The sequence below is a fragment of the Eublepharis macularius genome, chromosome 4 (genome assembly GCF_028583425.1).
Source record: "Eublepharis macularius isolate TG4126 chromosome 4, MPM_Emac_v1.0, whole genome shotgun sequence".
In the NCBI taxonomy this organism is placed as follows: domain Eukaryota; kingdom Metazoa; phylum Chordata; class Lepidosauria; order Squamata; family Eublepharidae; genus Eublepharis; species Eublepharis macularius.
The window spans coordinates 187,631,992-187,648,922 of NC_072793.1; the positions used below are offsets into that span (position 1 = coordinate 187,631,992).

The 16,931-nt window shown below is 46.0% G+C and overlaps 1 protein-coding gene across 1 annotated transcript in view; it reads left to right on the forward strand.

The window, feature by feature from the left end:
- The first annotated feature begins 1,286 nt into the window (after positions 1 to 1,286).
- LOC129326935 (zinc finger protein 721-like) overlaps positions 1,287 to 16,931 on the forward strand; it is a 37,793-nt gene continuing 22,148 nt past the window's right edge. The window contains exons 1-3 of the mRNA XM_054975270.1: positions 1,287 to 1,409; positions 3,473 to 3,562; positions 5,639 to 7,416. Of these exons, the coding sequence (XP_054831245.1) occupies positions 1,376 to 1,409; positions 3,473 to 3,562; positions 5,639 to 7,416 (1,902 nt within the window). The 5' untranslated portion in view covers positions 1,287 to 1,375. The remainder of the gene's footprint in view (positions 1,410 to 3,472; positions 3,563 to 5,638; positions 7,417 to 16,931) is intronic.

Sequence of the window (16,931 nt, forward strand, 5' to 3'; positions counted from 1 at the left end):
GGAATGCGGGAACCCCCCCCCCCCGCCGCAGAAGCCTTGGTGGCCCTGGATGGCCTGGACACGGCAGCAGCAAGGGGGGACCACGCAATCCTCCCCCAGGTGCAAAAAAGCCTCAGAGGGGCTCCCCCGCCGTCTGGCTGCCTCCCTCCTCCGGGTCCCTCCCCTGTAGTCTTGGGGCCGTTTCCCTGCTCTGCCGGGTGTGCCTGGAGGGGTGTTTTCCCTAAGGATTATTAACCGCAGTTGCAGGATTTCTTCAGGCTCAGTGGCCAGAGACGTGGTACTTGCCCGGCACCTGCAGAAATCTGAGTCCCAGACTTGGTCTGTATATCCAGGAGGGAAAGCCTCCCAGCCAGGAGAGGCAGAGAGGAAAGAAACCTTTTCCCTGCAGGGCTAGTTTTCTTTGTGCAGGGGGTCCATCAGTCCGTCCCTTCACCCCAGGGGCTCTTCCACCCCCCCACCAGCAGAGTCCCAGATGGTTTTTCCTCAGACGGGAGAGGTTTTGTCTCCAGGCAGGGCCAGGGGCTCCTCACCCTAGAAGGGACCTGCAGATTGGGACGAAGCATTTCAAGGAGGGGAGGGGGATGGGTGAAGGAGGAACGGGGGGAGGGGATGTGGGGCCAAGCCCTTCTGAGGCTGCTGAGAGAATCCAGTTTCTCAGATTGGGCCCCAGAGCCAGTGCAGAGAGAGGTTCCCTGAAGGGACTGGCGCAGGAGATGCGGGCGCACTAATAAGGGTTTCCCACCCTCTTTCTTTCCCTCCCTCCCAGGCAGCAGTGAAAAGGCTCCCTTGATGGCTTCTCCGTCATCTCCTCCACGTGGTGAAGGGAAAGGACCTGCCATGTGGCCAGCTCAGGTACGGAGGGAGGTGGTTACTGGGGAGTTGTGCAGGGGCTGGCACAAATACTTCTTGCCCTTGGCTGTGGAGGAACGAGAGGCCGAGGCTGCCCCCTTAGGAGGCAGGAAAATGGCCACCCCCTGCCTAGGATGGCAGGTGCGGAATGATGAATTTCCCATGGAAAAGGGTTTGGTCCTTTGCCCCATGGACGTCTCCGGCCTCTTCCCACAAGCCTGCCAGCCCCCTGCCAAGGAGGGCCACCCCTCTGGGCCCCCAGTGCCCCCAAGGAGAGCCGGGAGTGGGGAGCGAAATGCCCCCAAGGGGCTCCCCTCCTCTCGGTGCTGGCCTTCCTGTATTAATCCCCCCTGCCTCTCTTTCTGCCCCCTCCCTGGTCCCATGGGCCAGCTTTCCAGTGGTGTAAGGAAATGCTCCCCCCTTCTCCTTCCAGAGTCCGGTGTCCTTCGAAGAGGTGGCTGTGCGTTTCACCCGGGGGGAGTGGAGCCTGCTGCGCCCGGCCCAGAGAGCCCTGTACAAGGAAGTCATGCTGGAGAACTTTGGGATCGTGGCCTCTCTGGGTAAGGGTCCCTTTCTCCTGGGCTGCCTCCTTCTGGTGGGAGGAGTGGATGTGAGGAAGACCTGAATGGGGAAGGCCGTGGCCAGGCTGCCTCCCCTGGGCCCAGTGGCTGATCTCTGCCACCCTCCCTGGTCTCTCCTCTGATGTGGGAGGGGGTTGTGAGTTCTCCTTGTGGAGGGGGAGCCCCTGCCTGGCAGCCCCGGGCCTGGACCACGTGAGCGGCGTCAGAAGAGGTGCGGAGTGAAGCGTGGTAATCCCAGCTGCAGTGCATGCAGCTTCCCAGCCTCCCGCGCTGTGTTTTGCCAGCCCCGCAGGACAGGGGGCGGCCGGCTTGCCACGCGACCCTCCTGCAGGGCAGGCAAAAGGTAGCATGGGTGGCTGTGAGGCCGCCTGCACCATTTGCCTGCCCCGCAGGACAGTGGGTGGCCTGTCCTGCGGGGAGGCAAATGGCCTGGGCGGCTTCCCAGCCCTGCACGCTGCCTCTGCTGGCACACCGCACGGGTGGCATGCTCTGCCCTGCGTGATGATGTCACAGAAATGATGTCATCATGCAGCGCTGGGGGCGTGTGTGCACTGGAGGGGACAGACTAGGGTTGCCCTGGACACTGGCAACCCTAGATCTGGCCCTGATCAGGGCTGAGCCGTTAGTGGGCATTTCAGCTGCGTGAAGAACCGGGGAGTCCACGCAGAGCTCTCTGAGAACAGCCTCCCAGGGTCGAATCTCTGGGGAACTCGGAGACGGCTCCACAGGGGTTCCTAACTGGCTCTGTAGCCACATATCTGAGCCAGGCCACAACCTGACAGTACTTGCAGATCTGAACCAAAGTGCAGCCATTTTTCCCAAAGACCTCATCTCAGATTCCTTGCATCTTACCGGAGCTGCTGGCTTTTGGGCCACTGGTTGTTTCTCAGCTGGCATTTCCCACTCACTTATTCAGGGAGTAGGCAGAGAACTTCCGGCGCCATTATTACACCAGCACCCTTTAGTCATACGGGGCCTCTTTCTGCTCCGCTCTCCCAGCTCTTCCTGCCACAGAAAACAGAAATGGGAGTAGCTGAACTCCCCCCCCCGCCCCCGCTTTCACTCCCAGAGAAAAGATGTCCAAAGGCGAAGGGGGAGAAGCCGCTTGATCTGGCTCAGAGGAATAGTTGCAAATATTTGTTAGAGCGCAAAATGAGTTTTCCAGGTTCCCTTTTGCAAGAAGGCTCATCCTAAAAGCCAACCGTCCTGACTTGCTGAGATCATTTGGATTGCAGCTGCAAGAAACAGTTATTGTTTGCGACAAATAAATCCTGAAACTAGCAAATAAGGCAACTTGTTGACTCCAGTATATCAGGACTCCCCCCCCCCCTTCTAAGGCCTGGGATTCAGGCATACAAGGCAGGTTTTTCCATCTATCCCACCTCCCTCTTTGATCTAATCTCTCCCCTTTTCTTATTCTCCCTCCTTCTCTCACTATGGCCCGCGGAGCCCATGCTTTCTCCCCATTCCTCCATTGCTGCTCCTGGTTCCTGGCACGGAGGCTCCCAACGTCCCTCTCTTCATCCTCTGGTTCTCTGACTCCTGCCAAGCTCCTTTCTGTCCATCTCTCCGGCATCGTTCTCCCTCTCGAGTTCCCAAGACGTCTCCTTGCATTCTCTTTCCCTCTCTCACTTTGGCACAGCTCTCTCATAGAATAGCTGTGACACCTTAATGATCAAAGGTTTGCATAATCGTTGCGTTAGGACTTCAGTCTTTCCCTTGGCAGTTAACAGTCAACCCTTTTAAAACAATGGCCTCATTTTTTCATGGGAAAATACTCCACCAATATGCAATCTGTGTATACACAGGCTCAGGTCCCAAGAGACCCAGAATAGGGGGGTGCTTGTGTGAATGGCCACTTACCTCTGTCCCCCACCAAGAGTAACAAAAGATAGACAGTTGACCACGTCCTGGACTCCATCCCACCCCTATTACCTGTCTGTTCTGTATTTCTGGAGGGACAGAGTCAAGCCAGCTTAGAATTGCTGGATTTATGTGTACCCAGAAGAGTTATGATTTTGTTTTTCCCCCCTGATAAAAAGGACCTCAAGTTGCCAAGCCTGAACTCATATCCTGGCTGGAAGAGGAAGAGCTGTTTCTCCGAGGCTCATTTGAAGAGGAGGGATTGGCGGGTAAGTTCTTCCACCTGTTGCGGGTCTGTGTGTCGCTTGTGCTTCCTTCCAAGGGCTGATGGGTTATGGTGGGTTCTCAGAAGAGCTTGGCTGAGTTTTGAATGCTGAAATGGTGCCTGGAGATCTGGAACCACTAAAAATTGGCCACTTTCTCCTCCCAAGACTGATCACTTCTTCCAAGCCTAGCCAAACGTTGTCCACTTTTGGGCAAGGGTGTTCACCCACCCTGTGACCCCAGGATCCCTTTCCCTGGAGAAGTCACACGTTGATCCTGGATCCTGCAAAGACAAGCCTGTGCTTTATTGCAGAGACATGACCCAAAGCAACCCCACAGAGCTCTCGAGTGAAGACATCCGCCCACCCAGCCGAGAGCAGTGCTGCACGCGATGCCGAAGGGCCTGGCCCAGACGGTGTGCCAATATAACGTTCTAGCACCTTGCAGGTGTCCTGGATGACTCCGGTCAGGCTTGATTCAGATATAGACGTGCACGTAAGAAGCCCTAGGTGTCTACTGAGCTTTCAAATACCAAATCATTTAACTTCTGGCAAGAGATAAAACTCAAAGAATGTTTTAGGTTTGTTTCCGGGTATAGTACACAAGTCGTACAATTCCAGTTGGTGGGATGAGACACACAGTTGGAATATTAGGATCGAGGGGCCCAACTTGTTTAAAAGGAATAGACCAGCAAGGAAGGGTGGACGAGTAGCCCTATAGGCCAAGGCTGTATCTACTTGTGAGGAAGTACCTGAACCAGAGCATGGAAGGTCAGCTGAGAGCCCCTGGGTGAATGTAAAGGAGAAAGAAATAATATTGCCGTGACATGATGGTTTATTTGACTGGGTTGTTGTGTGCAGATTTCAACTGGAGATTCAGAGAAAGAACAAGAAAAGAATCCTGCACTGGTCAGAAAATTAAAAAAAGACATTTAAGAAGTGGAAGGAGGGCTGTATAACCAAGTCTGAAAATAAACAACTTGTAGGTACTCGTAGAGAGAGTGTATTCAAGGCTAAAGCTCAGTATGAGCTCCGGCTAGCGAGAGATGCTAAACAAAACAAAAAGGGGTTCTTTGGTTAGGTTCAGAGCAGGAAAATGAATAAGGAAGTGTTGGGCCCACTGCGGGGAGAGGAAGGTGAGGTTTTAACAGGAGGTAAAGAGAGGGCAGAACTGCTCAGTTCCTCCTTTGCCTTGGTCTTCCCTTGCAAGGAGAACAAGTAAGGAAGAAACGGAATTGCAACCTAGGATAGACGTTGGGGTGGTACGTAAACACCTGGCTTCTTTGAATGAAATCAGGTCCTCAGGGCCAGAGGACTTGCACCCCAGGAGTCCTAAAGGAATTTGCTGGTGCAATTGCAGAGCCCCTGTCTGTCATCTTTGAGGATGAGGTGCCAGAAAACTGGAGGTGGGAAAATGTTGTCCCCATCTTCAAGAGGGGGGGAAAGGAAGAGCCAAGTAATTATCAACCCACCCGCTTGACGTCCACACCTAGAAAGTTCCTGGACAATTTGTCAAACGGTCGGTCCTTGAGCATCTAGAAAAGACAGCTGTGATTACTAAGAGCCAGCATGGGTTCCTCAAGAACAAATCATGCCAGACTGACCTTACCTCCGTTTTTGACAGAGTTACTACTTTAGCATGTCAGGGGGATGCGGCAGACATAGTTTATCTTGGTTTCAGCAAGGCGTTTGATCAGATTCCACATGATATTCTTGTTGACGAGTTAGTAAAATATGGTTTGGATCCTATTAGTGACAGGAGTCCCAGCTCCCTGACACCAGCTGGGCATCCACCTGGATACCTGAGCACACAGAAAATGAAAAAGGTAGAATCATACCCTGTTTTGCCTTGAAACCCTACCTCTGTGGTCTTAAAGATAGAGGCAGAAATAACTCGGGGTTCTTCTTGACATTGGATTCCCTTTTTCTCCATCTGGCTGGCCACCTCTCTTCAGACCATATGACATGTGTATGGATGGCCATAAATGAGAAGGTCAGGGGGAGAAATGGCTGCAGACAGTTGGTGTTTAATGCCTGAGCGTTCATAACCCTGACCTCACACCAGGTTTCTCTTTCTTTCAGCTGCGCATGTGTGGGAGTCAGAGAATGAAACAAAACAACATCCAGCGATGGAGAAAGAGGCTCTGTATTCAGATGTGCAAGAAAAGACTGAGTATTGTGATGCCCGGAGGATGGAGGAGGGAAAACACCTTTATAAAGGGGAGAATTTTTCTGGTCTTGAAAATGAGAATGACTCTCTCCTGGAAAAAATAAACAAAGGAGAGAACAGGAATGAGCTCACTGCAAGCAGGGAAAATTTTCCCAACAAAGCAGATATTAATATTCAATGGAACATATGTGACAAACAGAAAATATTCCTGGAGTGTGGAAAAAGCTTCAGTTGCAGCGGGAAGCTTTCTTCCCACCAAAGATTTCACACTGGAGAGAAACCATACAAATGCCTGAAGTGTGGGGAAAACTTTCATTCGAGTTCAGACGTCACTTCACATGAAAGGATTCATACAGGGGAGAAACCCTATAAATGCCTGGAGTGTGGTCAAGGTTTCAGTCGGAGTGATAACCTGATTTCCCATCAAAGAATTCACTCAGGGGAGAAACCCTATAAATGCCTGAAGTGTGGGAAAAGCTACCGTTCGAGTTCAGACCTTACCTCACATGAAAGGATTCACACTGGAGAGAAACCCTATAAATGCCTGGAGTGTGGGAAAAGCTTTCGTTTTAGTTCTGACTTTACCTTACATCAAAGGATTCACACAGGGGAGAAACCATATAAATGCCTAGAGTGTGGGAAAAGCTACCGTTCGAGTTCAGACCTTACCTCACATGAAAGGATTCACACAGGCGAGAAACCATATAAATGCCTGGAATGTGGGAAAAACTTCAGTCAGAGTGGAAAACTTACTGTCCATCAAAGAATTCACTCAGGGGAAAAACCATATACATGCCTGGAGTGTGGGAAAAAATTCCTTGCGAGTTCATACCTTACCTCACATGAAAGGATTCACACAGGGGAGAAACCATATAAATGCCTGGAGTGTGGGGAAAGTTTCAGTTGGAGTGGAAGCCTTTCTTCCCACCAAAGAATTCACTCAGGAGAGAAGCCGTATAAATGCCTGGAGTGTGGGAAAAGTTTCAGTCGAACTGGAGAACTTACTGTCCATCAAAGCATTCACACAGGGGAAAAACCATATAAATGCCTGGAGTGTGGAAAAAGGTTCCGTTTGAGTTCAGACCTTACCTCACATGCCAGGATTCACACAGGGAAGAAACCATATAAATGCCTGGAGTGTGGGAAAAGCTTCAGTCAGAGTGGAACGTTTGCTCTCCATCAAAGAATTCACTCAGGGGAGAAACCATACAAATGCCTGGAGTGTGGGAAAAGTTTCACTCGGAGTGACAACCTTTCTTCCCACCAAAAAGTTCACACAGGTGAGAAACCATATAAATGCCTGGAGTGTGGGAAAAGTTTCAGTTGGAGTGGAAAACTTACTGTCCATCAAAGAATTCACTCGGGGGAGAAACCATACAAATGCCTGGAGTGTGGGAAAAGCTTCAGTCAGAGTACAAACCTTTCCTCTCATCAAAGGATTCACACAGGGGAGAAACCCTATAAATGCCTGGAGTGCGGGAAAAGCTTCTGTTCGAGTTCATACCTTACGTCACATGAAAGGATTCACACAGGAGAAAAACCATATAAATGCCTGGAATGTGGGAAAAGCTTCCGTCGGAGTGGAAGCCTTTCTTCCCACCAAAGGATTCACACAGGAGAGAAACCATATAAGTGCCTGGTGTGTGGGAAAAGTTTCAGTCGGAGTGATAACCTTACTTTCCATCAAAGAGTCCACATAAGATGAAAACCATAAAGGTTGTTGACGTACGGATGGCTGTTACATTAGGTAAATTGGCTTCCAGCATTTGCAAGCAGTAAAATAAAACACTGTTATAATGTGTTCCTTTATTCAGTATAATGACATAAAAGCTTTGAGAATTGACACCCAAATCCTAGAACCCACCAGCCACTCCGTATGGGCATTCATCAGGTGAGGGTTAACCATACATGGCCCACCGGACCACCTGGATCCATGCTATGGTAACATGAATGCACTATACAAAAGTCTCCCATCCAAATTAACTAGAGACTCCAGCTGGTTCAAAATGCCGCTATGTGACTGCTATCAGGAGTGAGCAGGAGTATGAACATCACCTGCATTCTGCAGTCACTCCATTGGCTACCTATCAGCTACCGTGCTCAGTTCAAGGTATACAAAGCTCTTCGTGGCATTGGTCCGGCATACCTACAGGACCGCCTCTCTCCCTATGTTCCTCCACGCCAACTTCACTCATCTGAACAGGGTCTCCTGCAGGTGCCACCCTACACATGGGTGAAATCAACAGCTGCCCATAGATGGGCTTTCTCTGTGGTGGCCTCTACCCTGTGGAGTAGCCTGCCTGAGGTCAGGAGCACCCCCTTCTCCTAGCTTTCCACAAACGATGCAAAACCGAGTTATTCAAAAAGGCATTTGTATTTTAGAGAGGGGCTCTCAGATGCTTCACTAAGGACCATAGACTTGACCACTATGTCGCCTTACATAATATCTGTTGTCTTAAATATGTGCCCCCATGAGCTACTTGTGCTTCATGTGGTCGAATGTCAGCCCTAGAATTGTTTATGTTCTCTTTCAGTATTTCTTCAACTCTGTATTGGATTCTTACTATCGCTATCTTTTTGTAAAATTGTGTTTATTTACCCTATGGTATTTTTTATGGAAATATCCTTGACATTGACTGTACTGATTTCATGCGGTGTAATCTGCCTTGAGTCTCAGTGAGAAAGGCGGGCTATAAATTACATACATAAATACATGCCGTGCTGCACGGATCAGATTGCAGTGTGTGTGTTCCAGAGCCCTTAACACCCACCAATCGCAGTGGTGTCCGATGACATCCCTTTGAATGGCAGAAAGGGGCGCAGCCAGCTCTCATCCCCCAGTGTCCCTGCAGCCTTGGAAGCCCCCGCCCCATTGGTTTCCCAGGTGACAGAAAGACCCAGTGACTGCGCAACCACAACTGAGGGCTGTGATGTCAGGGACCATGTGGTATGCCCCACCCAGGCATCTGCATCCTGCTGTTGCCCACTGGAATCATGTTTCCTTTTGATTTACAGTTTTATTCCCCACAATGACAGCTGTTCTTGCATGAATTGCCGTGAATCTCCCCTGCCCAGGGTGGGCTGGCAGGCAGGCAGCACGAATGTCTAAATCTGCCCTTCCCTGCCCACCTAAAAAGATGGTGTGTTTTTTCCATAGCTTTTCCTTTTGCTGTGGGCAGGCAGGATTGTTTTTGAAAGGGCAGAGTAGGCAAATGGCTAGCAGGATAGGGGGATAGCAATCCTATACAGGTCTACTCAAATGTAAGTTCTATGTTATTCAGTGGTGCTTTCTCCCAGGGGGGTGTCTTCAGAATTGCAGCCTGTGATTGCAGTCTGCATATTCCCCTTTCTGAACATTTCCAAGGCCGATTGGTGGGGAGGGGTCTCTCCTTGCGAGGACTCACCCGATTGACAAGGAGCTGGTACCACTGCTGGGGCAGCCAAGGGGGGAAAAGATACACTCATGAGCATTGTGCACACTCTTCCTTCTAGCCAACAGTTAATTAATAAGATATGGGCCTGCTCCTCTTGAGTTCTGATAGGTGAAAGCTGCTAAGGAAAAGATGTTGTTGTTGCTGTGGTATAAGAACTGGAAAAACATGGTCTTGGGATACGGCTGGATAGGAAGCTGAATATGAGCCCTGAGTGTGAAGCAGCAACAAAATAAGGGAACACCATCTTGGGGTGTATTAAAGGCATATCACAGGATGTCGTCCGACTATGCACCACGTTGGTCAGGCCGTACCTGGAGTTTTGTGTGCGGTTCTGGAGGCCTCACTTCAAAAAGGATGTGGACAACTAGATCGGGTGCAGAGGAGAGCTATGATTTTATGCTTCTAAAAGGCAACACACAAACTTTCTTGTGGGAGGGTGTCACCATGATTTGGTTTCCTGGATTTGGTTCACAGTTCTGGAAGCTGCTTTACCAAAAAGTGATTTCTGGCTCTCTCGTTTCATTTTGCACACACTCCTCTGCAGCGGGGATATCTTAGGCCCCACAGTCCTTGTCTATAGGGCATCGTTTGTGGGGCTTTTCCAAGTTACCATTTAGTGGAAGATGTTTGTTCTCTTGTTCACCAAACAAGTCCCAATCCATACCTAGAAGACCAGCTTAGAGTGGGGGGAAATGATGGAAGAGATGTAAGGAAATTTTTTTCTTTTTTTTTGAAAAATTTTTTATTGGATTAGGATCAAATGTTTACACATTACAGTCAATTTTCCCATTTCCCAATTTCTAACCCCCTCCCTTTCCCCCCCATTTTGTTGACTTCCAACAGTTTTCCAACCCTTTATCCCTTTTCCCTTACTCTTTATATATTCCTCTATCTAACAAATATATATTCTCCCTTTATTCTAAGCAATACTTCTTTAACTATTTTTAATACTCTGTACCCTGTCTATGAATCCCTTTTTCCATAATGGATAAACAATTTATCCCATTTTTCATTATTCCACTTTCAAATATTTCTATATATCATAAACTATGTAAACCATACATTCACATAAATCAACCAGTTTAACTTATAATCTATATGTTATTCATTCTATCTTCTTCTTTCTATTTTAGTTATATTTGTTTACATTAGTATTTCTATTCCCCTTCAATCATAAGTCTATATATGATATCAATCAATTTGACTCATATACAGCTTCAAAGAAACATACTCAGTTTGGTACATTGTACGGAATCAAAAAGAAAATATTATTAGTTAGTCAATCCTTATAGTTAACCCTTATGATTAATTGTTTTCTATCAATATTCTGTTTGTTGTTCTATATGTATCAATCTAATATCATAACTGCTTAGAAATTCTCTTTAACCTCTACTCCTCCCCGGTAAAGTCACCCCCCTCTACATTTTATTGTACATCAGTAGTTCTCAAACTGCCACAGTTCTCCTCCCACCTCCCATTTCTTCTCCAAATATTGTTTCAGCTTCTCCCAGTCTGTGTTAAACTGTCCTGAGTCCAGGTTTCTCAATTTTCTTGTCATTTTGTCCATTTCTACCATATACAGCAATTTGTGGATCCAATCTTCAATGGCTGGCACTTCTTGTACTTTCCATTTTTGCGCATACAAAAGTCTAGCTGCTGCCGTCATGTAAAATATCAACGTCCTATGATGGGCTGGAATTCCCTCCATTCCCAAGTTAAGTAGCAGGAGTTCTGGGTTCTTATTAATTTGAAATTGTAAAATCTCACTCATTTCTCTTATTATTTCCCCCCAGTACTGCCTAGCTACCTCACACGTCCACCACATATGGTAGAGGGAGCCCTCATGCTTCCTGCATTTCCAGCATTTATTAGAAGTGTTCGAATTCCCTAGCGCAATCTTCTTTGGTGTCATGTACCAACGGTAAATCATTTTGTAAATGTTCTCTTTAATACTAGTGCATGTCGTTGTCTTCATTGTAGTCTTCCACAAGTATTCCCATGCCTCCATTGTTATTTCTTTATTGAAATTTATGGCCCATTTCACCATTTGTCCTTTAACTACTTCATCCTCAGTATACCATTTCAGCAGTGCTTGGTATACCTTAGATATTCTTTTCTTGTCCTCTTTAAAAAGGGTCTGCTCTAGTTCCGAATTCTCTGTTCGTATACCTCCCTTTACAGAGTCCGAGTTATATAAATCTCTAATCTGTCTGTACTGGAACCAGTCGTAATAAGGTGATAGTTCCTCCTGAGTCTTTATTCTGAGTTTAGATGCTTCAGTTCTAGTTATTTCTTTGTAAGTTAAACATTGTTGCTCATTATCAACAGCTCTCGAGTCTATCACCTCATATGGAACTACCCACAAAGGGGTTCCTTCTTCCAAATAGATTTTATACTTCTTCCAGATTATATATAAACTTCTCCGTATATAGTGATGCAGGAACATCGAGTTCGCCTTTACTTTATCATGCCATAAGTATGCATGCCATCCAAATATTTTTTGATATCCCTCTAGGGCTAGTAATTTCTTATTCTTTAGCGTCATCCACTCCTTCAACCACACCAAGCAAATTGCGTCATGGTAAAGTCTTAGATTGGGCAGTTGCATTCCGCCTCTTTCCTTTGCATCTTGCAAAACTTTCATTTTCACTCGAGGCTTCTTGCCTGCCCATACAAAGTCTGATATTTTCCTCTGCCATTTTTCAAATTGCTTAGAGTCACTGATGATTGGTATTGTCTGTAGCAAAAACATTACTCTTGGTAACACATTCATCTTAACTGCTGCAATCCTTCCCAACCATGACAGATTTAGTCTGTTCCATTTAATCAGATCTCTCTCTATCTGAGTCCATAGTTTTTCATAGTTATTTTTAAATAAGTCTATATTCTTAGCAGTCAGTTCGATTCCCAAATATTTCACCTTGCTTGTTACTTCACAATCCGTTATTTCCGTTAACAATTGTTGTTTCTGCTTAGTGATATTTTTGCATAATATCTTTGACTTCTTTTTATTAATATAAAAACCTGCCAAGTCTCCGAACTCCTTAATCTTATCTATCACTTTTGGCATGTTCTCCAATGGGTCTTCTACAATTAACATTATGTCATCCGCAAATGCTCTGACCTTGTATGAATAGTCCTTTATTTTAATTCCTCGAATTTCTTCATCTTGTCGTATTTGTATCATCAGGATCTCCAATACCAGAATGAACAGCAGTGGAGACAACGGGCAACCTTGTCTTGTTCCTTTACTTATAATCAATTTCTTAGTCGCTTCATCATTCACCACAATTGCTGCAGTCTGGTCTCTGTAAATTTCCTTAATTGCTCTAATGAATCTTTCTCCCAATTGTAGCTTTTCCATAGTGGCAAACATAAAGTCCCAGTTTAAATTATCAAACGCCTTTTCAGCATCAACAAAGAAGAAACCAACCTCTTTGTCACAGCGCTTATCATAATATTCAATAGCATTAATCACTGTCCTTAAATTGTCTCTGATTTGTCTGTCTGGCAAAAAGCCCGCTTGTTCCTCCTCAATGACTTCCGAAAGCCACCCCTTCAGTCTCTCCGCCAGTATCTTCGCAAAGATTTTATAATCATTGTTAAGTAACGATATAGGTCTGTAATTTTTCACATTAGTCAAGTCTTGGCCCTCTTTGGGGATCAATGATATATTCGCTTCATTCCAGGTATCTGGAATCCGCTGGTCCTTTAAAACTCCATTGATCACCTCTTTTAGGAATGGTGCCAGTTCATTAGCCATTACCTTATAAAATTTCGCTGTAAGTCCATCTGGCCCTGGCGCCTTTCCTAGATTTGCAGATTGTATTGCCTTATTTAATTCCTCATCTGTCACTTCACTGTTCAGTTTATTTCTCCAAGCTTCCGAAATTACTGGAAGTTTCATTTTCTCCAAATATAACGCTATTGACTCTTTATTTACCTCCTTCTTATTATACAACTTAGCGTAGAATTTGTAAAAGGCTCTACTAATGGTAGTCTGTTCCAAATACGTTTTATTATCTTCGCAAATTCTATTTATTGTTTTCTTTCCCTTCTCTTCTTCAGTTGCCATGCCAAATACTTCCCAGGTTTATTTGCACCTTCAAATGCTTTCTGATTCAGTCTTTTAAGATTCCACTCCAATTCCTTATTATTCATTGCTGTTAACTGTTCTTGAAGTATTTTAATTTCTTGATATAATTTCTTTTTCCCTGGTCTCTTTTTTAACTGTATTTCTTTGGCTTTTATTTTCTCCTCAATCTCTTGTCTATTCTCCTCTTTCTTTTTTCTTACTCTACCATTTAAGTCCATTAGTATGCCCCTTATAACCGCCTTATAAGCGTCCCAAACTTTATCAGTTGGTACTTCTTTATTTACGTTGTATTGTATGAAGAACTTTGTCTCTCTTCTCAACATCTCCATATTCTCTCCTTCCTGTAGAAAGTCCTCATTTATTCTCCGTGCTTTCCTTTTTCTCCTTTTCCCTAATTTCCACATGATTGGATTATGATCTGAGCCTACCATCGGCATTATTTCTACCTCCTTAGTCCGTAACGCTAAGTCTTTTGAGGCCCAGATCATATCGATTCTTGATAATGTACAGTGCCTTGCAGAGTAAAAAGTAAATTGTCTACTTTTAGGATATTCTCTTCTCCATACATCTTCTAGAGTCTCCTGTTGTATCAAGTCAAAAAAGAGCTTTGGTAATAGTCCTCTTTTCTTTTGTGCAGTTGTTATCTTCCGGTTTGGGATTTATGGAGGTCTGACGCAGCTCCAACTGTGGAGCTGACCGGACTGCCGTTTTAACCGGCCGGCGGGGGCAAAATAGCCCGCGGCCGACTGCTCTCAGGCGGAGAGCAGGCAAAGAACGCTCAAGACCTCAGGGCGCGTTGATCTCGGGCGAGGGGGGGCTCTACGCAACGGGCCCCCTTGCGACCCTTGAGGTCCCACCCTGTGACAGGTCGGCTACAATCTCTGCGGCAGTTTTGGGGCCAATTCGGCTGGCATAAGACCTACATACCCAAGCTTCGATTGGGGGAAGAAACGGAGAGGAGAAGTTTAAATCGAAACAGCGATTACAACCCGAGAAATGTGAATGAGAAGGTAAAGATCACTATCTTCTGTTACGGGACAGATTGATTAAAGCAGAGAGAAATAAAAGTAGATTTTCAAACTGCAACAGGCTAACGATAAAGAGGGGAAGACTCGGCAAGAGTTGTATTTGAAAAGAGACTCAGTTTAAAGAAGTTATTAAAGGAACTGGACTATTGTTTTGAATACTTGCGGTTATGGAGCTGTGAGAAAGAGATACCATCGCGAGACCTGCTGTGGGAAGTTGGGAGACAGGAAGTGCGTAACAACAATAGAGTTGCTGGAGAGAAGCGGCCCTTGCTGGAGGGCAGGAAGAAGGGAATCGCCATTTTTGAAAGGGGAAGGGTCGCGGCCTCAGCGGAAAAGGAAGTAGGCCATTTTGGATTACAAAATCATAGAGAAACCATAGAGAAAAGACGCCCGACATTTTGGACGCTTTAAAATTTAATTTTTGTAAGAAGACCGGGACATTTGAAATAAAAGGACATTAAGTTTTACGCCACGGAGCTAAGGAAGAGAGCGGACTCGTGGGAGCGAGCCAAAGCAAGCCCCACGATGTCAAAAAAAGAGTGGCAATCGGCAATAGAAAACCTGGATAAAAAACTTTTAGATGTGATTAAAGAACTTAAAGACACGAAATTGGAGCTGATTAAAGAGGTTAAAGAGGTTACGCAGACAGTAAAATCGGAGCTGTCAGAATTGAAAAAAGGTATGGAAACAATACAAAGTGAACTACAAGGAACGCAGCAGAGAGTTAAAACAGTAGAAGGCGCGATGGAGAACTTAGCAGACACGCAACAGACAGAGATGAGACTGATGAGGGGGAGAATGTCAGTTGCAGAAACTAAACATATGGAGAAGCAGTTACGTTTTCGTGGCTTGCCAGAAGTGGAAGGAAAGTCAGCGCAAGAACAGATGACTGAGGTGTTAGCTGAATACCTGGGGAAGGAGGAGGAGGAAGTTGTGGCGATCCTAGATGTGGCATATCGTGTGAATTCGAGAATTGCAACCCAGAGGAAATTACCAAGAGACGTAATTGTGCAGTTTACGACACGAAATATGAAAGAGAAGATTGTGACAAAACAGTTTCAAGATCCATTGGAGATTGATGGCAAGACGATCATCATAATGAAGGAATTACCCAGGTCAGCGTTACTAGATCGGAAAAAATATAAAGTGCTAATCCAGATGTTGAAGGACATGAAAATCAGGTACAGATGGGAGTTACCAGAAGGTGTGTCCTTTGAGTTTGGAGGGGCCAAAAAGCGCATCAGATCTGAGCGAGAGATGGAGCGATTTATAAGGGACAATGAAAAAGACTTACCAACAAGATTATGAGTATGGAGTGCAAAGTTTTATCTTGGAATGTAAATGGACTAAACTCACCGAATAAGAGAAAAAATATTTTCCACTGGCTATTAAAACAAAAATGTGACATTGTTTGTTTGCAAGAGACCCATATCAGAAAGCAGGATGTAAAATATTTGAAATCAGGAAAATTGGGCAAAGAATTTGTAGCGGCCTCCAACAAGAAAAAAAGAGGAGTGGTGTTGTACATAAAAGAGGAGCTACAGCCAAAATTTTTAATGAAAGATGTGGAAGCCAGATTTATTGCAGTGGAATGTACTTGGGACTTAAAGAGAGTGTTGGTAGTCGGAGTTTATGCACCTAACGGTGCAAAGGAAAGCTTCTTTGAGGATTTGAGGAAGCAACTAGATGATCTTTCATATGACCAGATAATTCTTGCCGGAGACTTCAATGGAGTGACGAACTTGGAATTAGATAAAGAGATGTAAGGAAATTCTTGAGTCACAAGACCCACTCTGGGGACTCCTGAAGAAAAAATTAGAGCAGACCATGAACCTGACTGAAAAGAGCATTTGCTGTGAGTGGCCCCGCCAAGGAGGCGCAAAGGGATCCTACTCTTTGCCTAAAGGTATCTGCTGTCTCATGCATTTTGTCGCAAAAGGGGGTCCGTTTTCTTTGCTCCTGCTGGGGCTTCTCCATATTGTGGCTACTCTCCAAGGAACCTACAAGGACAAAGTAAAGAACACATTGTCGGTAAAACTGACAAACAGTTGAAAGCCTGAAGAGGATATTCGGTGTAAAATTGTGTCCGAATTGTGTCACACAAGCTGCTCCAGAGCTAACCCTTGCAATGGCTAAGAATTTTTAAAAAATTATTTAGTTGAGTTGTTGCTACTTTTCCTTTCTCACCTAAGGGGATGGGAGGGAAGGTGTGTTCTAGATCTTCTGGGTCACCTGGCCATGTAGGTAGAGCCTTTCCCCAAAGCCTCGATCGATGGCCCCTGTCATGGAGCTGGAGACCGGGGGGGGGGGCAATCCCGAGTGAAGGCCACCACTCATTCAACGTGGCAAGTGGACTGGTCCTGCCCAACTTCTGGTGTGATCCAGTGGTGCCACTGGGGAGTCATCTCTCTCTGTCCAGCATGCCTGAATCTCCTCTGCGGAGCCTGGCCTGGAATGGGGTCTGCAGGCCAGAAGGACAGGAAAAGGACGGACGGTGAGAAAGGAGGGAGGGTTTTGAACCGGTTATGGTGTGCTCTGCCAGGTTGCCTTTCACATCCATCCATTTCATCTCTGGAGAAAACCTGTTAGCTCTAATGAAGGGACCCCTCTGTGTGGAGTCCAATGTGTGGCTCTCTGGTGTTAGAGA